We start from the raw sequence: 23,280 nt of genomic DNA, 5'->3' as shown, positions 1-23,280 counted from the left end.
TTTTGTGAGAACATGGATCGAGCTGGTGGCCATTATTCTTAGCAAATTAATACAGGAACAGAAAACCAAATATCACATGTTCTCACTTATAAATGGGAGCTAAATGATGAGAATTCATAGATACAAAAAAGGGAAAAACAGACACTGGGGCCTACTTGAGGGTGGAGTTGGGAGGAGAGAGAGGAGCAGAAAGAATAACTATTGGGTACTGGGCTTAGTACCTGGATAATGAAATAATCTAAACAAGAAACACCAGTGACACAAGTTTACCCATATAAAAAAACTGCACATGTGCCCCTGAACCTAAAATAAAAGTTAATAAAAAATGTTTAGCTCTTCAAAACTGAGACCATGTCATGGAAGATAAGTAAGTACAATTGCATTATATGTCAATCCCCAGGCCCCACTGATACACAATACTAAGTCTTGTATTGGGTGTCGCACAGCTATGAGTAGTATTGTTATATCCAGCAAATTTTCAAGGACACAACAAGTTTTCAAGAAATAAGCAAAAGTGGTGACTTTTCAGAAAGTAATGCACCTTGGAAACTACATCAATGAAGCATCAAACAAAAGCACCTTAGAAAAACAAAATAAATTGGCTCTGATGCGCCTTAAAGACAAAAGTAAATCTAAGTAAATCTAAATGAAAAGAGAGATTTAATAGAAACAGCACAAACAAAAAGAAATGACACAGAAATAAAGTAGAGGCTTCAAAATAAAATCAGGTTGTTCATGCATAGGCAGTGCTCAAATTAAATAGATATAAACAATACACAAACAAAATTGGGAGGTGTTTTAGATAGATATTCATAAGAAATTACGTTTTATTTGAATAAGACCCTACACCTAACATTATAATACATAGGCTTTCCTTTTCAAAGTACATATATACACATATATATGTGTGTACTATATATAATGTCATTTATATATAATGACATTTTACAATTACAACATCTTTCTACCTCCTTCAAGTATCTTAAATGTCACTTTCTCCATGAGGCCATCACTGACCACCCTATTCTGTAAGCCCTGCCCTAAGAAAATCCCATCTCCTTTCTCTCTTTTATTTTTCACCACTGCACTTGTCACCATCTAACACATTCTACTTAATGTGTTTTTCATTTATTCTCATAAGAATATAAACTGGGGCTGGAATCTGTTTTGTTCACTGCTCTATTCCCAGGAGTCTGGAACAATGCACAACACTTAGGAGATTCATTGTGAATGAACAAATGAGTCAATCGATCCAGCCATCCACAAGCGGGAGGAAGCATATGTTATTACTATGTACATATACTTTAAAGGGAGGAGGAAGCACAGAGAGTTTTTAAATAATTTGTTCTAAATATGAAAAATGGCAATTTTATTGCCTTTCTGAAAATAAAACTCCTTAAAAATTAGTCATTATTTTCTAAAAGTCAAAATCATCAAGGACCATGTGACAGCACGCTTCCTATAGTAAGCAGAGTACTAACACAGGAGTGACAGGATTGTTATGTAACCTCGGGTGCCTAAATTCAGTGGCCACAGTGTACACCAGAAAATGTAAATAAGACATCTTAAAACAGACATTAGAATGATTAAAAGGATTTTGTTCAATTCAATGTTTCTAGATATTTACAACATATTTGTTAAATCTAAACACAAACAACCAATATAGAGAAAAATAATATAAGAAAACTTACTCAGCTGCAGTAAAAATGTGGGTGGAATTAACACATATGGCATTGATAGGACTATCATGACCCTTCATCTCTCCAACTGGCATAAAAGTGTCCATGTTCCAGACTTTCAAAATGCCTCCTCTGCAGCCACTGAGCAAAACTGGGTGATCTGGCACCACACCCAGGGCACAGACCCAATCCTTATGTGCATTTGGAACTTGCTAAAAGAAAAAAAGTGAAATTGGCAGCTTAAGGGGAGCTTCCAAACTGACATTTTTACATGAAAATAAACTGAAAAATATTTTATTGCCATAACTTAATATTTGGAATTGCCTGGAGAAAGGTTATTTTCCTTGCAATCACTCTTAGTGATTTAAAGAAATAAATGTGTAATTTGCTTCCCGACTTGCCTCACTAATTTTCATCATTGTTAACAGTATTTAAGGACTATTATGTTAATAATCTACAGAATGTAAAAGACCCTGAAAGTTTATAGAACTTTCCAGCATCACATCCTCTTATGGACAGTAAATATCTTACCTTTCTCCAAAATGTATTAAATAAAGCAAATTTGAAAACTGCAACCTGGTATGTGGACTATAAGGACTGGCCCATAATATTACTAGTTTCAGCTTTCGATACCTGAAGATTTCTGCAGAAGACCAGAGATAATCTATATATTTCATGATGAGTAAACAATAATTACAAGATCAGATTATATGACTATACTTCATGCATAAATGTATTTATATGTGCAATATAAATTATAATCATGAATGTATGTTTATAAAAGGCCTTTGAATGCAACATTGTATATGCATCTATTGTCATTTTTTTTTCTTTTAATATTTATGTTACTTGTTTGTTTGGTTTTTATCTGATTACAAGCAGGAAAGTGGTAGCAAATACATATATAAGGAAAAACTTGAAATTGAAAATAATTTCATCTGTTAACTAATTTCTTTTCCAGGGAATTAAGAAAAGACACCAGTATTTGAATTTACTGACACATCACTTCAACCCAACTATCATTTTGTAGGAAATGAGAGAACCACCACTCTTGGAGGCATGCAAATGCTCTTATAGATAAGGAATTATTTATATTACTCTTGACTTTAGCTAAACTTGGAACTCTTTGGAATACATGTACATAAAACAAAAGCAAAACAAAATGAGAAACTGCAACTGCACTACTCCCAGGCTGATTTTATTTAATAAACACATGCATGGAGCAACTCTAGATCTTTCAACTCTTATGACCGTCTCTTCTTCTCTTATCTAGCAAGTATTAGTCAATGTTAAATGTTTCCTTTCTCCCAGTGAAGAACTCTGGGGAGGATGAAACATTCTATAAGAGGAAAGCCTGATTAATATTATCCCTAAACAATAAAAATCTACATGGATGCTCTTCAAGTTCTTCTACAGGCTACAGAATTTTGTTGAAATGCCCACTCTTTATTATGAAAAGGTTCTGCATTACCTGAAGAAGGTCTTTTTGAGTTAAGTCCCATTTCTTGATTCCATTATCTCTAGACCCACTAAATAGGTTATCCCCTTGAATGGTTAGTGCTTCTATGCCATCATAATGAGGGGGTTCAAAATTGTGGGTGGGACTCACAGTCCCAAGAGCTCCTTCAGTAACATCAAACATCTAAAAAAGTAGAAACAAAGCAGTTATCCTCTTCAAATTGCAAAGAAACACCAATATTGGTACATTCCTAGAAACACACATATATGTTCATCAGACATGATCTGTTTTGTTACCTATTGTTTCTGGTTTGTTACATTTTTTCTTTTTATTTATTTTATTTAGTTACTTATTTTGAGATGAGGCCTCACTATGTTTCCCAGGCTGGAGTGCAGTTCTTATTCACAGGTGCAATCATACTGCACTGCAGCTTTAACTTCACGCTCAAGAGATTCTCTCACCTCAACCTCCCGAGCAGCTGCATGCATCATGGCACCTGCTCTTAATTATTGTTTTGTTATTTGTTGTTATGTATGTTTTTATTAAGTTAATTAAATTAATCTGGCATGAATGACAACTGAGGATAAACCTGTGCCCTTTCTTTCATACTACTTTTGCTTGCACGTTACATGCTTTGCGTCTGTAGGCTTTTAAAAGAGGAAACCAGAATTTTCATGTACAAGTGCACAAATGATATGCTCAATAATAAAAATATTACATATCAATCCAGTTGAAATTCAAATAAACAATATGGTTATTATTTAATGACTATTAGGTAACTCTGCAGTCCTGGAGGTCATCTCCAATTCCCCAAAGCTGCTGTTCAAAACCTTTTCACTTTCCTCAGTTTCCCTCATCTCTCTTAGCCCATAACCTTGTGCTTTCCTGAAAAGGCTAGTGTAATCAAACATAAACTTTTTAGACGCTCTCCTCCATTCTAAAGGTTTCTTTTTATCTTCAAACTTCTTCTTATCCTTCCCTTCTTTATCAGAGGCTAAAGTATACTTACTTCTTTCCAATGTCCACATCTATGATCTAACTCCTCCTTCCAACTTCATCAATTGCCACCACTTCGGTTTTCTCTTCACTCATTCCCTCTCCACTAAGCCCATTTCCTAAGTACATAAATATGTTCAAGTCTCTAGAGTAAAAAATCCCCTTTTCTTAACCATTCTAATTTCAAGTCATTAACTCATCTCTCGTTTCTTAATCAAAGTTTCTAGAATGAGTCCTTTTAGTCTTCCTACCTCTCTTTCTTACTTTCTTCTTGTTGGTTTTAGAGGTATTCTCCAAGAAGTTCTCAGTCAACTTCTCTCCACCTTGGCCACATCATCAGTTCTTAACTTCTTGAACATCTGCTTCACTTTGAATGGCTCCCAAACCTATATCTCTAGTCACAACTTATCTTGAACTCTAGACATGAGTTTCTAACGGCCTTCTGGCCATGTGAATGTCCTCTATTAGTATTTCATTTACAACTATTTAAATTTAACATTTTTAGAATCAAGCTATGCATCTTTCCTTACCTTATCTGCTAATTTCATAAAATTCTGAAGATCAAAATATTTTCAGGATGAAAGATCATGACAATGAGACTCATATATGAGTTGGAAGACTAAGCTAAAGAGCTTTAAAATTGTTTCCAATCTTTCTTTATGAAAAATGAGAATACATGACTGAGTAATAAGACAATAAAATCCCTAACTATGAATGAAAAAAAGATTAAAAAGAAAAAGGAAGTACTAGAAAAGGAAAAATAAATTAAGAGAAAGAGGTTCTAGATGAATTTGAATACTTCAAAATTATCATTTAATAGATGAATACAATCTAGAAAGTCTCTTATACATACTTTGATGTAATGATCCTTGGAGCCAGTGATGATTAGATCTTGTCCATTGGAAATCTGATCCACAGTAAGGCACATAACAGGGCCTAGGTGTCCTGTTAACTTTCCTGTAGACTGAAACCTTTAAAAATAAATTTAAAAAAATTTTGTTTAAAAATACTTCTCAGTATGATGGGATTAAGCCTCAACATAAACAATTTACATTCCTTCATAAAATAGTTGACTTTTTTTTTTGTTCATTTTGTATGTTTAGAGATAGGGTCTTGGGCTGGGCACAGTGGCTCACGCCTGTAATCCCAGCACTTTGGGAGCTGAGGTGGGCAGATCATCTGGTCAGGAGTTCAAGACCAGCCTGGCCAACATCATACACCCCAAAAATACAAAAATTAGTCGGGTGTGGTGGTGGGTGCCTATAATCTCAGCTACTCAGGAGGCAGAGGCAGAAGAATCAATTGATCTCGAGAGGTGGATATTGCAGTGAGCCAAGATCAAGCCACTGCACTCCAGCCTGGGCAACAGAGCAAGACCCCGCCTCAAAAAAAAAAAAAAAGAAAGAAAGAAAGATGGAGTCTCATTATGTCGCCAGGCTGAAGTGCAGTGGCTATTCACAGGGATGATCATGGTGCACTGCAGTCTCAATCTCCTGGCCTCAAGCAATCCTCCCACCTCAGCTTCCCCAGTAGCTGGCACTTACAGGTGTGCATCAACAGCATTTTTCATTTTAGCTCCACCTCTACGGAACTCTGTTCAAATAGTCAAAACTAACATAATCTACGATGCAAGCAGGGAGAGTCATAAATGTTATTCCAAAGCTGACTAACGTCATTTAAGTAAGAAAAAAGCAGCAAAAAAGCAGCAGAAGTCTAAAAAAATGATTAGTTTTTAACTCCAACCTAAATCCACCTAAACGTTAATCTGCCAAATGTCTAAATATGTGTTAGGCATACAACTGATTAGGTCCAATTTGAATTTCAAATAAACTGACAATATTACTGATGTAATTACAAAATTAGTAACAATACTGAGGAAATAAAATTATTTTATTACACACACATTTTTGCAAATATACATAAGTGCACATACATCATATATACACATTTATCTATATATATGTGTGGATATATATATCAGAAAATAAGTGGTCCATTTCATCAATTATTATAAAGATATGAAAATGACCAGGACAGCTATGCAGCTGGTAGAAAACTGTATGCTGTCAGTTGTCAGAGGGTAACAATGAACCATTGTTTCACAGTCCTACTTCAAATCAACCTGCTGGAATAAAGACATGTGTCTAGCTTCTAAAATATTACAGTTTCTTGAAAACTATTCTCTTAGTTCCTTTGTTAAGATCTACATTTAATTATTAATATGTTGCTGAAAACAACCAGCTTTCCAAGAACCAAACTTTTCAGCAAATTAAAAAGTACGAAATATTTTCAAAAGCTGGTATCTTTTCTTGTCTTATGTCATGATTTTGACTATTTCTTCTAAGGTGCTCTTACTATGAGTCAAATTCAATATCTTCAAGAATAAACCAAGTCCTCACCTCTTTTCTCATTTTCTTAAAAAAGCATTGTTTTCAATTTTCTACATTTTATTGCTAATACAGTATTTAGGACCACGGTTTCTCTCTTAGCTAATCTATAAATTATGTTTATTATACTTTGTCGGTCATACTTTAACATATTTTAAATGTTACAAATTATAACACCAGTTTTTCTCAAAGTTTTTCAGAAAAACATCCATTTGATTTACCACTGGCAAATCCCTTCTGGATGAGAGGCACCTTTTATTATCTGAATTGGAAACCTTACTAAGAATCTTGTAATAGTCTGTTTAATGGCCTTTATCTTCCATTATAAGATGAGTTCTAAGAAGGTAAATCTAGGCTGGGCACGGTGGCTCCTGCCTGTAATTCCAGCACTTTGAGAGGCTTAGGTGGCAGGAGCTTTTGAGCCCAGGAGTCCAACACCAGCCACATTTGTTTTGCTCTGTCTTTATTCCCAGGACTCACCAGACCGTTGGTGCAAAGCCTGACATCACTGGGTTGAATAAATATTTGTTAACTAATAAGTGATTGTTCCCTGCTGCCAAACTTTTAGGAACTAGAAAACAAGCTAACATAAACACTCAACTAAAGGAAAAAAGCTCATACTTCATAGCAAATAAAAATCAAATAAAAGATGTAATGCCTTAAATTGTATCATTTTTTTCTTTTTAACTATTTCATCTTAATACTTCATAGTTTACATATATTTTATTTTATATTCACAAAATTTCTGTGAGGACTTTATGCCCAAAGTTGTTAAATTAATTTTATAAATGAAAAAATTTAAGATATAAGATGTTTAAATAATGTTGCAAAAAATAATTCTATCAAGAGTACTGGGATACTGATCCACGATGGCCAAATAGGAACAGCTCTGGAGTGCAGTTCCCAGTGAGAATGTGTGTGATCACCACATTTCCAAATGAGTTTTCACTGCCCAGAGACCAGGAGATTCCCGGGCTGAAAAGCACCAAAAGTTTCCAGCATGGCTGTTTCAGCCGGTGCCGAGGGTTGGTGCATAGAAACTCACATAAATCTGGGCAGCTGCTTCAACTGGCACCTGGAATGCCAGGGAGACAGAGCCGCTCATTCAACTGAAAGGGAGGGGGCTGAGGCAGGGAGCCAGGTGATCTGGCTCGGCAGGTACCACCCCCACAAAACAAGCAATCCGAAACACTCTGGATTAAGAGTTTCACAGAAAGCGCAGCTGGACCCAGGAAGGTCCAGCTCCATTGGGGGAAGGGTGTCCACCACTACTGAGGCAGTCCACCAATACCGAGGCAGTTCTAACTGTACCTCTTTAAACAACACCTCAAGTAAGTTCACACAGCAGCTAAGCAAAGCCCGCAGCAGCTCCGCAATGCCTCTGCTGGCAGACTGTGACTAGACTATCTCTGTGCTGGGCAGGGCATCTATGAAAAAAGGCAGCAGCATGTGAGGAAATTATAAATAAAGCCCAACCTTCCTAGGACAGAGTACCTAGGAAAAGAGGGGGTTATGAGTTCCACTGCAGCAGACTTAAATGTATGTGCCCAGCAGCTCTGAACGCAATGAAACAATGGAGTTCCCAGCACAGCACTTGAGCTCCTATAAAAGACAGACTGTCTACTCAAGCAGCTCCCTGACCCCATGTACCCAAAGAGACAGCTCATAAAGGAGAGTTCAGGCCGAAAGATGGCGGGTACCCTTCTGGGATGAAAATAACAGAAGAAGAAACCGGCAGCAACCCTTATTTATAGATTCAACACTATCCCCATCAAGCTACCAATGACCTTCTTCACAGATCTGGAAAAAAACACCTTAAACTTCATATAGAACCAAAAGAGAGCCTGCATAGCCAAGACAATCCTAAGTAAAAAGAACAAAGCTAGAGGCATCACACTACCTGACTTCAAACTATACTACAAGGCTACAGTAATCAAAACAGCATGGTACTGGTACCAAAACAGAGATACAGACCAATGGAACAGAACAGAGGCCTTGGAGGCAATGCCACACATCTACAACCATTTGATCTTTGACAAACCTGACAAAAACAAGCAATGGGGATAGGATTCCCTGTTTGATAAATGGTGTTGGGATAACTGGCTAGCAGGGTGCAGAAAGCAGAAACTGGACCCCTTCCTGACACCTTACACTAAAATTAACTCCAGATGGATTAAAGACTTAAATATAAGACCTAACACCATAAAAACCCTCAAAGAAAACTTAGGCAAAACCATTCAGGACACAGGCATAGGCAAGGACTTCATGACTAAAACACCAAAAGCATTGGCAACAAAAGCCAAAATAGACAAATGGGATCTAATTAAACTCCAGAGCTTCTGTACAGCAAAAGAAACAATAATTAGAGTGAACTGGAAACCAACAGAATGGGAAAAAAACTTTTGCAATCTACCCATCTGACAAGGGCTAATATCCAGAATCTATAAAGAACTAAAACAGATTTACAAGAACAAAACAAACAACCCCATTCAAAAGGATATGAACAGACACTTTTCAAAAGAAGACATATATGAGGCCAACAAATATACGAAAAAATGCTCATCATCACTGGTCATTAGAGAAATGCAAATCAAAACCACATTGAGATACCATCTCACACCAGTTAGCATGGCGATCATTAAAAAATCTGGAGACAACAGATGCTGGAGAGGATGTGGAGAAATAGGAACACTTTTACACTGTTGGTGGGAGCATAAATTAGTTCAACCATTGTGGAAGATAGCGTGGTGCTTCCTCAAGGACCTAGAAATAGAAATTTCATTTGACCCAGCAATCCCATTACTGGGTATATATCCAAAGGATTATAAATAGTTCTATTATAAAGACACATGCACACATATGTTCATTGTGGTACTGTTTACAATAGCAAAGACCTGGAACCAACCCAAATGCCCATCGATGATAGACTGGACAAGGAAAATGTGGCATATATACACCATGGAATACTATGCAGCCATAAAAAATGATGAGTTCATGTCCTTTGTAGGGGCATGGATGAATCTAGAAACCATCATTCTCAGCAAACTGACACAAGAACAGAAAATCAAACTCCACGTGTTCTCAGTCATAGGCAGGTGTTGAACAATGAGAATACATGGACACAGGGCGAGGAGCATCACACACTGAGGTATATTGGGGGAGCCAGGGAGGGACAGCAGTGGGGTGGGGAGGTTGGGGAGGGATAACATGGGGAGAAATGCCAGATATAGCTGACGGGGGGATGGAGGCAACAAACCACATTGCCATGTATGCACCTATACAACAATCCTGCATGATCTGCACATATACCCCAGAACCTAAAGTACAATAAAAAAAAAAAGCGAATCAAAAAAGAAAAATAAAAAAGAGTACTGGTGAAACTAGGATGAGAATGTTGGCCTCTTCCTAGTAAACAACATGACTTGTAGGCAAATATTAAGAGATTGTAATATTTCAATTTTATTTTTCCTCTATATACTTATTTTCCCCAGCAATGGAGATTTTAAAAAAGAGAAAATTGTCAGTTTGCTAATAAAGACACAAGAGACATTTAGAAGTACCATGCTGAATAAAATAGCCTATGATTTTACATTAACTTCTGGGGTCATGAAAATTGGATTTCACGTGCACTGATGTTATTAATGTCTGAAGTTGTATTTGCCATAGCAAGAGGTATGTTTTCTTAAAAATATCTACCTTTTGAGATCCCACATCCTGACAGCATTTCCAGAAGCAGCATAGAGGAAGGTGCCAGTTGGGTTTAGGGCAATTTGATTGATCTGGTTCTCTCCAGAAGGAATAGCTACTGTTCGACTGGTACTTGCAGAACAAGAGTCTCCAAGAGTAACTTGACCTGAAGACCTTAAGAGATACAAACAAAGCAAAAAAGTCACATTTCTGGACTTGAGTTTGGCTCAGAATTCCTTGGATTCCCAGGAACCTGGCTGTAGGCAATAACAAGAATTGTGTCTTTTTGTCACTATAAACATAGTACCTAGCACAGCACATAACATAGAGTTAGTGCATATAAATAAATATTTGGTAAGTGAAGAAATGAATTAATAAAACAAGATTACATGGTTTAAAACTCTTAATTAGTATGTCTATTATAATACTAGTAATTCCAAGCCCTGAATCAGGAAGGACTAGAATATCTTTCAGGAAGATCATATGTTAAACATAAAAAAAAAAAATCAACAAATTGCCAGGCATGGTGGCTCACACCTATAATCCCAGCACTTTGGGAGGCTGAGGCAGGTGCATCACCTAAGGTCAGAAGTTCAAGACCAGCCTGGCCAAATGATGAAACTCCATCTCTACTAAAAACACAAAAATTAGCTGGGCATGGTGGTGCATGCTTGTAATCCCAGTTAATTAGGAGGCTGAGGCAGGAGAATCTCTTTGACCCAGGAGGTGAGGGTTGCAGTGAGCTAAGATCACACTACTGCATTCCAGCCTAGACGACAGAGGGAGACTCCGTCACAAAAAAAAAAAAAATCAACAAATGATCCATTGCCACAAAAGCAATTCATTTTCGGGCAGCTTCCAGAAGCCCCTGGCCAGGCTTCCCAGTACTCCTTCTGTATATAAGAATTGCCTTTCTGGATTAAAGACAGTGAAGACCTTTTTAATTATTTGCAGTCTTCACTTACTTTAACATGCTCATAGATGGAGTATCTATGATGTGGCTAAGGCCTTAAACATAGCTTATGTCTGTTTCTTCACATAAATTCTAGGTGAAGTTTTTTTTTTTTAATTTTGAAACATTTTCTTAGCTAACTTCTAAAATATTAAGCCATAATCAATCTTTTCAAATTTAACTTTAGTGATTCAATTGAATTGGTAAATTTCTAGCTCAAGATATATCTTAACATACTACAAAGTAGTATTCTTTTTCTACAAGATTGTCAAGACTTGTATTCTGTCCAAAGAATAGCAAAGTTGTTCTCAAATTACCAAACAGCACTTAAAAGTTAATATTCTCTACTATCTCTAAAGACTAGTAAAAGTTAACCTTTCTTATGTTCCCTGCTCTCATTTAAATGATTACAGAGTTTACATCAACTTCGATTATTAAAATAATTCATCAATATCACAGCAAAAAGAATCACTTGTTCTACACTTTTAAAGACAAATACAATAATGAGCACAGAAAAAACAGATTCATCCTCCAATTATTCAACGTAACCTGCAGTTATGAAATTTGCACTCACACCAAAGCAGTCTCAGTCCTTAAAAAACACTCTCAGCTTTTCAATCGCTATTAATTAAAGGTTATAAGTTCTTCTTCACTGCCTACCATGGTGATTTCAGCCACTTCCCAACAAATGGTAGTTATTTGAAGCAAGTAATATAAAACATTGAACTCTATCAAGTAAGAAATAGTATGAAAATGTAATACCTTATATTTGAGACAGAGAAAACATTAAATGTATACTTAGTCATAGATCAAATATGGCTCATCCTTTTCTGTTTAATGCCAGGCTCTTATATTTCATTTGTCAAGTTTCTCCCCCTCTTGTTTTATCTGTGCTTTTCATTGTGAACACTTTAATATCCTCTGGGAAGTGGACGGGTATTCAAAAATTAAAATGCATTTATAGTCATCTCTTTTCTCATATTTTGTAAAAAAAAAAAAAAAAGCTATTCATCCTTTACGCTATTTGTCTTCAAGTTACTTACGTAAGTGTTCGAATGCACTTTGCGGAATCTCTGATATCCCACACCTTAATATAAGATGTCGATACAGTGAAGACCAAACTGGTATAATTACAATATTTTATAGATACGACATTGTTGGGATGACCCCCCAGTGACATTATCTCCTGCCCGGTTACCAGGTTCCATACTTTACAAGTACGATCTAAAACAAACAAAAAAAGAGGAAACACTGTTAATATGAACTACTTTAGTTTCTCTTAACAACAAAAATTATTTAAATAATTTTTCTTCTATGGGAAGGAAATGAAAATAGTAGTTAACATGCAACAAGGATCCTAACTTCATCCTTGACCCTCTGCAGCAGGCTTAAAGACAAGGTATGCGTAAAGGATCAGATAAAAGTCTGGGATGTCTGGTGTATGTATCATGCGGTATTGAAAAAATAATTATAAACAATTTTGAAATGGTCATATCAAAAGAGCCTTGCTTCAAATTGCCCCTGAATTTAGAACAGCAGTCTCAAATCAGCCTCTTCAAAACATTCTTCTCTGATCATACTCCTACCTCCTCACAACATTCTCTATGCTAGTAAATATACACACATTTTTCCCCCAAGGGTCAATGATTGATAAATTTTATTTCTATTTTTGACCTAAAAACATAATCACAAAACTATTTCTTTTTCTGATATGTTAAATATCTAATTATACCAGAGAGATATATTTAATTTGAATCATTAGAAAAACATGGTATTTTAAAAGAACATTTTTTTTTAAATTAGGGAATTGCTTTACTATTACTCCCAGTTAATAAGTTCTAGCTGGGTTCTTGTACTTCCCTCATAGACAATGAGCAATAAATATTTGCTAATTAAAGTGAATCTTTGACTAAAAAACTCTTACTAGCTCCCTGAATTCCTGTACATGCTTGCTTTTCACCTCTCTAGCCTCAATGACCAGCACTTCTCTTAAACATATTCTATTTTTCAACCCAACTAGAATTAGTTTCTAAACATGCTCCACTTTTATCTTCATGTCTCTGCTTATGTTATTCTGTAATCTTGATTATTCATTCCTACCTGTCAATATCCAAACCATCCTACAGTTATAACCTAAGTGACCCCGTGTCAAAGTTTTCCTTGTTTCTCACAGCTGGGCAGTTTCTCTCTTTTCCAGAAACCCAAAACTCTTCATCTATATCTCTTCAAAGTATTTATAGTTGGTTTTCCAATATTTATAGTTGGTTTCCATTTATAGTTGGTTACTTGCAATTGTACCAAAGGGGTTAAGAGTGCAGGACTGGAGAAGGGTATACCTCAGTTTCTAATCCTGGTTCTTCCATTTACTAGCTAAATTTACCTAGGAAAAGTATTTATTCTCTTGAATCCTGAGTTTCTTTGTCTACAAAATGAGGATGAAGCATGTATCTCATTGGGATTGTTGTGAGAATTAAGTGAGATATATTATTATAGTGCCTAGCATAGCCCTGATATGTAGTAAGTGTTGCAGAAATGGTGGTTGCTATGTATCTTATTCCCATATTGTACATTTTATTAGCCTTTTATAGATTTTTATATAACCTGCATTTCAAAATTCAGGACCCTACATGCAGTACGTGCCCAAATACTGTAGAGAGTTGTATTCTGTCACCACTGTACTCACAAAACATCAACAGGTTTGACTTGCTGCTCAACTACACAATAATTTTATATATTTTACAATTCAGGGTTGAACCAGATTATAAGATTCTTGTTGGTCTTAAATGGTTTGACAGTTTTCTACAGCATGTTAAAAATTTAATTTTTTTAAAAAAAGCTATTAAGTATCTGCATTAGATAACTACTAGCACCTTTTGATCCAGTGAAGAGGAGATCATCAGTAGAATCCACACAGAGCACAGCTTTTGTATGCCCTTCAGCTATGTGAATACACTGAAGTGGAAAAGCTCTGATTCCTTTGGAAGCAGGAAATGGGTTGATTATGCCCCTAAGGTGGGGAAAAAACAAACAAACCAAGACTCACTTCAATATCATGAGACTATATCATGAGACTAGTCTTGTTTTTTTTCTAACTTTAAGAAGTCTTTATAAGTAATTAGTAATAAAATCCAGACTGCTCTGTTTTAAGCAGAAGGACAAAGTGTGAAATAGTAATAGTGATGGAGTATATCAACTAATCAGGCAGTTGCTAACAGCTGCATTCTGCAAACAGCCGAAACTATAATACATCTAGACTTTCTTATTAACAATTTCATCTCTCTAAGGTTTAATGAAGCAACAGTGGGAATTATTTGAGTGTACTGAATTCTGACAAATAAGGAAGATGCAGAAATGACAAGTAACAGGAAGACATAATTCCATGTCAAGCTGAGGTGCAAAAGAACATGCTGAAGCAAGTATAACATATATGCCACCTAAAATACCAGGAAAGCGGATTTCAAATAAAAATTAAAGAAAAAATAGGAATAATTGCATGAACAGAAATTCTAAAGGGACAATGGGTAGAAAGATCAAAAGCTTAAAGAAAAAAACTGACAATCTCAAAGAAAAATTTAAAAGAATGAGAATTTACAATAACATTGAATGGATAAAGAAAATTTGGTACATACACACAATGGAGTACTATTCACCCATAAAAAAAAGAATGAGATTGTATCATTTGCAACAACATAGATAGAATTGGAGACATCATGTTAAGTGAAATAAGCCAGGCACAGAAAGAGAAACATTGCATATTTTCACTTATTTATGGGATCTAAAAATCAAATGACTGAACTCATGGACATAGAAAGTAGAAGGATGGTTACCAGAGGCTGGGTAGGGTAGTCGGGGTTGGGAGAGGTGGGGATGTTTAACGGGCACAAAAATAATAGAAAGAATCAGTATGACCTACTATTTGGTAGCCTCAAAGGGTGATTATGGTCAATAACTGCACATTTTAAAACTACTAAAAGAGTGTAATTGGATTGTTTGTAACACAAAGAATAATTGCTTGAGAGGATGGATACCCCATTTTCCACAATGATTATTGTCCATTGCATGCCTGTATCCAAGCATCTCATTTACCTCATAAATATATATTTACTATGTACCTGCAAAAATTAAAAATGAAAAAAAATAAAAACAATGAAGGTCTTTAGGGAGCTTTCTCATAAATTTGATATTTCTGTAGTTTCTGCTTTTTGGCACTGGGCTATGCACTATGGAAATATAAAGATTATCAAAACATTGTCCCTCTCCCAAAGGAGTTTAAGATAGGATCACAATTAAAATCATGGTGTTGGGGAGACTAAAGATGATAATGAATTAAGACATGACAAATAGTCAAATGTACCTTCGCTCAAAGCAGAAAGAAAAGTTATGTTGAATTATGTCCATTATATGAGACAAATGGCCTAATATTAGGACAAATACAGGGATAAAGGAAAACTGTTTTGTTTCCATCTTCGTAATGAAAAAGGATATCCTTTGAGATGCAAGGGAGCAGAAATGATTAAGAAATGTGAGCCCAAAGTAAGTTAGAGCTGACAATGGAGATTTATTTAATAAATTCAAGCATGTCTGCTTTAAAATCATTGTATCAAAGGGTTTTGAAAGTATATACCATTGTGGAGGCAAAATCCTTGTCAGTATTCTAAGAAATCACAAAGATCAATAAAAGGGATAAAACATGTACACATGGTCTTCCAAAAAGCAGGAAAAAAGTGGAACCAGAAATTACAGATGGGTAAAACTTCTTGTTGAGTCTCACAGAAGAATAAATCATTATCTACTTAAAAATAAATGCTCACCAACAAAAGATAATCTGGGCTCATCAATCTCGTGGGGAAAGATTTTTGTAGGGTTAATAGATAGCAATTTAAGGGAATGTCATATTCACAATATATGTTGACTCTAATAAAGCCCACACAATAAGACTTTTAAATGATATCCTGTGGACAGTGATATCCTTTAACATCCTTGTGGACAGAACTGTTAAAGTATTTTCACAGGTAGTTGAAGAGTCACACCTAAAGAGTCAAGGTCACTGCTGATCTTGAAGATCTTTAGTATCCGGTCAATCTTTCCCTAGCCCTAGAGAGAAGTGGCATGCTTATTAAATGGATATATTAAAGAGCTGGACACAATATTGCCTAAAAAAATCACTGAAACAAAATTCATTTATTCTATATGCCTACTCACTATCAATAATTTGTTTAATAGAAATAAATATTTCAGGAGAAAGACAGCAATAGACCTACTGCATTCTACATAGGCCATATATGGAATGAGATGTAGTTTTAGATGTCCCATTTTAAGAAGAACATTGAAAAATTGGAGCCTTTACAAAACAGTAGAAGCAGAATGAAGGATCTGTAGACTATATTACATAAGGAAGAGATGATGAAACTATTGAGCTGATAAAAGAACATTTACTGGAGAGAGGATACAATAGCATAGTTTAAAAGGGTTGAATATTTAAAGAGATATCATATATAAACAAAAAGATATATAAAATTAATTCTGGTAAGGGGAAAAATAGCTGATGAAAGACTAATGAATGGAAATTTAAAGGAGGTAAATTTAGAGTTGGGGGAGAAAAAAATTTATTTTTAGGGTCTGGTTATAATGATCACAAAAGTGATAGGAGTCTATTATCCCTACAAATGATATAAAGAACTATTATCTCTGGATATATAATTATAAATTCTGATGCCATGATTTGCATACATGTGTCAACTTGAGATTATTGAAACTAATGCTCAGTAATTTGTTTGTAATCTAACAATTTAAGCAGATTAAAATTGAAATTGGAGCAAAACCTGCTCAAAAGTCTGAATCTGCCATTTTGAAATTTTGATGCCCTAAAGTTCATAGATAGGAATTGAAGTAATCAAATTTACAAATATTGCTTCAAATATTGAAAAAGTATGATTCTAAAGAATAGTAGGTTGCCACTATTAATTCTCACAAACAGAAAATATATAGGTATGTATAGGTCAAAAAGCTGATTGTAAGAAAACAATTTACGTTAACAGCTTAAGAGCTATTTTCAAAGTACATTTAATGACAAATTTTCTTAAGAAAAGAGCTAAACAGCACCCTCAGATAAGTGATAATGTGTCTCCAAAGGTTTCTTTCCTTCAGATTACAAGCTTTATCCCAGGAATCTATTAAACGTTTCCCTGATGATGTAACATCCAACACAATTCTGCCATGTCAAAGGTTATACTCAGTAAATATTTGCCCCATGACTTATGTAGGCACGGTTATTTCCAGGAGAGCAGAATGCCTTCTTTTAATTGTTACGTATTTTTCATGTCATTGGTTATTCGGTCTTTTGAGAAATAAATCTCAATATTAAATATAGTGTTTTATTAATTAGACACTTTGCAATGTTCTTATTCTGAATATTAGGATTAATTTTTTATATACGTTACCAAAGATAATAGAAACAGACAGCCATGGTATTTATTTCTCTATTAGAATTAATCTATTCACATTTTGAAATAGAAAATCAACTTTAAAAGAGTTTAAGGTTAAATATGGAAAATCTGCACAACAGACTTAATCTGAAGGAGAAAAAAAAATAAACACTTATTTTTGTTCCATGCAAACCTGTAAGGTCTTATGATACTGGGAATGAAATTAATTTCCTCTCCATTCCTCTGCCTACCTTCTGGAGGATCTGCTGATGATCAGCAAAATGGCCATAAAACAAGGAAAACAAGTGCAAAGGGGGACGACACAAAATGATCATGGTGAAAGGGAATGAAGACAGAGAGAAAAAGAAAGAGAAGTTAAGAACTCCCAGAAAAATCCATAACATGAAAAAAAGTAACAGTTATTTTGAAAGCTGTACCTATTCTTAGAAACATTCATTTAAAAAAATGCTTCTTTAGCGTTTATTTGTTCTTTTTAATTTTGGGTACAATGGTATCCTTTTTTTTCTCTAGCATAATTTTATTTTTAATCATATAATCTTTTTACTTAAAATTGCTAAACCAACAAGAAAAAATACCTTATCTACCTCACACACTTTGAGGCATTAGAAATACCTAACCACTGAGGATAAGAAACTTTCTTGACATCAATATTCATAAAACTTGATTTCTTTTAAAGAAAAGATTTAGATTACAGACAGAAAACAGGTATCACAATTTTTAAGCTATCATACAAAAAAAAATACCATGACTTTATCTGTAAGGTATGATCACAAAAATGTATTAAAATTAGCATGTTTAGAAATATTAGTGCATTTATACGATTTACAACAAATGATGCATGCAACAAAAATGAGACTTGCTTAGAATTTCTAGGAAGGCACTTTAGAACATCAATGAAATTCCAGAATGTAGGAAAGGCAGGAAAGAAAGTACCTGTGTACCTCCGACAGAGAGGAGTCACTTTCATCAGACCTACAGTGAAAGAGTTAGAATTATGAGGAGAAAGAATACAGATGTCAACAGGTAAGGACACTGACTTTGGACTCAAAATCGACAGCATGAATAACAGATATATAGCAAACATTTCCTTCATAGTGCCCTGCTTATCTATTTGCACTGGATATTAGCATGTTTAAGTATAGCTAAGTCATGTAAAAAGCTTGGTATTTATGTCTTCTAGCAAGACTTTAGGGACTAAAATTTTCTAATACTGATATACAGAATTGATACTCACTTCTAAAATTTTGGCCATGGAGAAGAACAAATGTCAAGTACATGAGACACAGGACTTTAAGATATGCTCCATTTAATTTGACTAGTCTGGAAAAATTTTCCCATTTCAGTAATTATTGATCAATTTTATTCATTGTGATAATTATTACTTTAGATATAGACTCTAATGTTGAAGTAACACAAATAGATTGTATTTTTGGATAGAAAGCAAGTCACTCAAAATTTAATAACCTTTTGTTTTAACTTATCTCAAAAACACTGAGTTCTTTTGACTAGGGAGTGTCTTAGTAACAGCTAGGGGACTTTAGTGGGCTTTTAAAATAGAGAAGTCACTCCTGTTAGCCCTACCTTGAGGCCTCCAAGACTACCGTGAGTCTAGTTATTATGAAAATCTATTTAGATTGTACAAGAGGCTTGGGGAGAATGAGGATACGATGAGTGTTGGCAAAGAACGTAACCAGAAACAATGTGAGGGATCTGTGTCATCTGCGTCTTGCTAGTTCAATATGGTAGTCTCAAAAGGAGCCCCAGAGAAAGCAATGTAAAGGGTAGGCAAGTTTTTGAAAGTGTAGAGTAGTCAATTATTCTACATTTTAGTTTATAGAGATGACAACAGACTCAAATTATTGGTAGCTTATAAAATATTTCAGTAAAAAATATAGAACTTTGATTAGATTGTCAAGATTATCAAAAGACTGACAGAAAATGTTCTCACTGTGAAGGCAATGTAGACACAAATTTAGCAATTCTGTATAACTAGTGAAATTTGATTTCCAAAAGATATTCCTAATGTTCTTCAACTTTTCTCAATTAATGACAGAAATAATTGACAATGTTAAAGGTATTTTGTTTAATAACACATGAAAATATTTACCTACCTACATCAATTTAAAGAACGTGTCATCTACTAATTAAACCATATTAAAATCTAATAATAGATCCATAAATAAAAGAATTATCCATAAATTAAGAATATTTATAATTCTTTAAAAATTATGGGATGATTCTCTAAGTTTATAGAGCCATTTAAAATGATCTAAACATGCCAGACAGACAGATCTTAAATGGCATCCTATAAATTTTAGAGATTATTGATATATACAGGGTGGTAATAGCAGAAAACAATTGTTGTTGTTCAAAGTCCAAGCAGACAAGTCAGAGTTAATAAATACCTTATGGCAGTAATGTTAGTATGGCATTCTTGCAAGAGAGATTCTGGCTCAATGTGTGGATATTTCGTCATTTTGAATTTGATGAAAATTACATTTTCCACATCCCTCCAACTTCTCCAACCCTGAAACCCACTCCAGTCCTACTCTCTCCATACGTAAAGGCAATTTTTTATTCCAAGAGCACAGTTACTGAAATTTGGGGGTGAACTTGTCTAGAACAATCAGATGACAATAACATGTTGCATGTGTAACAGTGGTCTTGGTAAACTGTTATATCCTCCAAAATTAAAGTAATTTGCCTCTTTTCAACTCAGTCTAACTGGATTAGAAGCTTTTGTGGACTCACAGAAGCTGAAAAATTCCCCAAAATTTAAACATCAAGTGGCTTCAAAGATTTTTCAGTTCTAATTTACTTGTAAAAGAAAAGGCAAGACAAGTGCTGAAGGTATAGCAACACAAATCTACAACAGGGAATAATGTTCAGCAGGAAAATAATTTTCTCTAATTTTGGCTTTACGGATCCTTTCCCATTGGAAAGATGCATAAAATATGGCAAGAGTTCACAAGTCAGGCTCCATCTCCCACACAGAGATGACTACATGTTTTCTACAGACTGTATTGAAAGGTTCAGAATATTTTATAAATAACTGGGGCTCTTTTCCGTAATGACTTACTTATCCTGCTGAACTGATGTGTTTCCCTGAGAAACAGTAAGACGATTAAAAACATTCAGTTCATTACGGGGCCGGCTTGGTGGGGAAGGAGGAGGTGAAAGACTAGCCTCTGAAGTTCCAGAATCTGAGCTACAAGAAAAAAAGAACATTAAGTAGGTGGCTTTAATTGGTTATGATTTGTTAGAAAAGTTATAAGAAACATGCTCTTTAAATAAAAAAAGCTTTTTGTTAGAGAACGCCTTCTTTCTTTCTTCCATTTTTGTAAGATAAAATGCACACAGAACAATTTTTTAAATTTCTTTTCACTGTATTTTGTTACAATGACCACAAGATGGCACTAAAGAGACGGTTCTGTCTGCTGAAATCTGAAGTCAGTATAAAAATAAAGCAAGTCACATTTAAAATTATATACAATTTTAGAGTCAAAAGCAAGTTGCTCACTTTACAGATGAGGAAAGATACCCAGAGAGTTTACAAGAAGTTTGCTTATTCAGTTGATTCATTCATCTATTTTTAAATTACTTAAGCGCTCCATCCCCATTTCCCAATTATTCTTGAGAGATTCAATTCAGTAGAAACAGGCAAATTACTTCTTTAAGTACAGGAAGCAAGGACGATAAGAAGGATAATTTCTATGACATTCAAGTCAGCTAAACCCGTGGCCAAAAAAGAGAGTGAGCTTCTTGGCACAGGGTAGTGGATGGTATAGAATTGTCCATTTAGGCACAGAAAATAAACACTTTCCATACATATTCACATTATTTTTATGTTAAAGAAATTAAAGTAATTCACTTAATTAATATTTTAATGTATATTCACATAAATGCTTTCCCTCAAGGACACATCTGAGATTTGCAGGGTAACAGTGGTTCTAATCCAGTCAACTTGTGCATGCTGTCATGTTGCAATTTGTAAATGCCCAGTTCAGTGGATCATCAGATTATATTATATACTGCTAAACAAACTAACCCTCACAAAACACACAAAAGAAACAATTGAGGATAATACCAACAATTTGAACATGAGAGAGCAGCAAGAAAATAGCACAGTAACACACCCTATGATTAATACTAGTTTTTCTGTCAGACACTCTGAAGAGCAGGGTCAATGTCAGTTTTAGCTGACATTGCAATGACAGTCAAAATTAATTCTAAATTTTTCTGTTAATAGAAGACTATCTGAAATATAGACTTAATAAGCTTTACCTCAAGTATATATTAACTCTTAAAATGATATACACAAATAACCGGAAAATAAGTAAGTGGGACAAGTGATCAGGGACAAGTGCTCAAATATTTTTACAAGTATGTGTATGACCAAGACAATTAGACCACTGAGCCAAGCCAAAAGCTGATTTGACTGTCTTTTGATTAGTCAAATAGTCATAACCACAGCGCCAGCCTAAATCTGGAAAATAATCTCATGATTGTCTTTAGCATCTAAGTGCAGCAGGCATTTAATAGTCTAGTAGGTAAAAAAAAAATTAGTCACTTACTGCTTTTGTTCCTTGGCCTTTGATTTTTCTGCTTTCTCATATGCCTTTCTCCTTGTTACAGGAGAAGGCTCTGGAATTTTTTTCTCTGATAGAGATGACTGCCTGGAACTAAAGTAAAAGAAGATTAATTACCTAATTCTAAATTTACACATATAACTTTGGTACATATTCAATCTAAAATTTGTAATAGGTTATAACTGGAACCTGAGAAAGATTATTACTTGAAAACAAAAAAAAAGAACTAGGATAGGAAAATATTATATGAGTTATTTTTAGTTGATGGAAGCTCAACAACTATAATTTTTAAATTGGTGATCTTATTAAATATATAACTTATTATCTTTGAATATAAATATCAATGATATACTGCCAAATAGCTATAACAAATATTTTAAATGTGTTTTAATTTCATTGATAATTGTTTCAGATGAAGAAAAATTATAGTTTTGAAAGAAGAAAAATACCAGAATATGAGAAACAATGAGATTTAATGAATTAATATTGAGACACAATCACAAAATAGTTCTATAGGTAATCACACACATAAAAAAATACATAATGAATTTACTTAACTAGTATTTAATTTGTATCTATGTATATTTTAGTAGTAAAAGTATTCTTGCCTTAAATATATTTAATGTCAAATGGCTGCTTGTAATTAAAAATTTAAGAAAATAATTTTTGTGTATGGTGGTAATGAATTTTAACTAAAAAAATAAAAAGGCTGGGTCGGGCATGGTGGCTCACACCTGTAATCCCAGCAGTTTGGGAGACCAAGGTGGGCAGATCACTTGAGGTCAGGAGTTCAAGAACAGCCTGGAAAACATGGTGAACTTGTCTCTACTGAAAATACAAATATTAGCTTGGTATGGTAGCAGGCACCTATAATTCCAGCTACTTGGGAGATTGAGGCAGGAGAATCACTTGAATCCAGGAGGCAGAGGCAGCTGTGAACTGAAATCATGGTACTGCACTCCAGCCTGGGCAACAGAGTGAGACTCCATCTCAAAAAAAGAAAAAAAGTCAGCTGAGCACAGTGGCTCACACCTGTAATCCTAGCACTTTGGGAGGCTGAGGTGGGCAGATCATGAGGTCAGGAG

The 23,280-nt window shown here is 34.7% G+C and overlaps 1 protein-coding gene across 20 annotated transcripts in view; it reads right to left on the bottom strand.

The window, feature by feature from the left end:
* Positions 1-23,280, bottom strand: part of KIF21A (kinesin family member 21A) — a 153,968-nt gene that overhangs the window by 5,165 nt on the left and 125,523 nt on the right. For 5 of the 20 annotated variants that reach the window (XM_012465612.2, XM_012465614.2, XM_012465602.2 and 2 more), the window contains 10 exons: positions 22,181-22,288; positions 20,686-20,814; positions 18,540-18,578; positions 17,837-17,851; positions 14,031-14,167; positions 12,204-12,384; positions 10,218-10,382; positions 4,988-5,105; positions 3,151-3,321; positions 1,692-1,891 (listed from right to left, as the gene is read on the bottom strand). In XM_012465612.2, the coding sequence (XP_012321035.1) occupies positions 1,692-1,891; positions 3,151-3,321; positions 4,988-5,105; positions 10,218-10,382; positions 12,204-12,384; positions 14,031-14,167; positions 17,837-17,851; positions 18,540-18,578; positions 20,686-20,814; positions 22,181-22,288 (1,263 nt within the window). The remainder of the gene's footprint in view (positions 1-1,691; positions 1,892-3,150; positions 3,322-4,987; positions 5,106-10,217; positions 10,383-12,203; positions 12,385-14,030; positions 14,168-17,836; positions 17,852-18,539; positions 18,579-20,685; positions 20,815-22,180; positions 22,289-23,280) is intronic. The other 15 variants (XM_012465613.3, XM_012465615.3, XM_012465604.2 and 12 more) reach the window with 7 other exon arrangements.

Source organism: Aotus nancymaae, unplaced genomic scaffold (genome assembly GCF_030222135.1).
Source record: "Aotus nancymaae isolate 86718 unplaced genomic scaffold, 86718_ANA_hifiasm-v0.15.2.pri h1tg000092l, whole genome shotgun sequence".
NCBI lineage: Eukaryota > Metazoa > Chordata > Mammalia > Primates > Aotidae > Aotus > Aotus nancymaae.
This window is presented reverse-complemented; position numbering and strand designations above follow the sequence as displayed.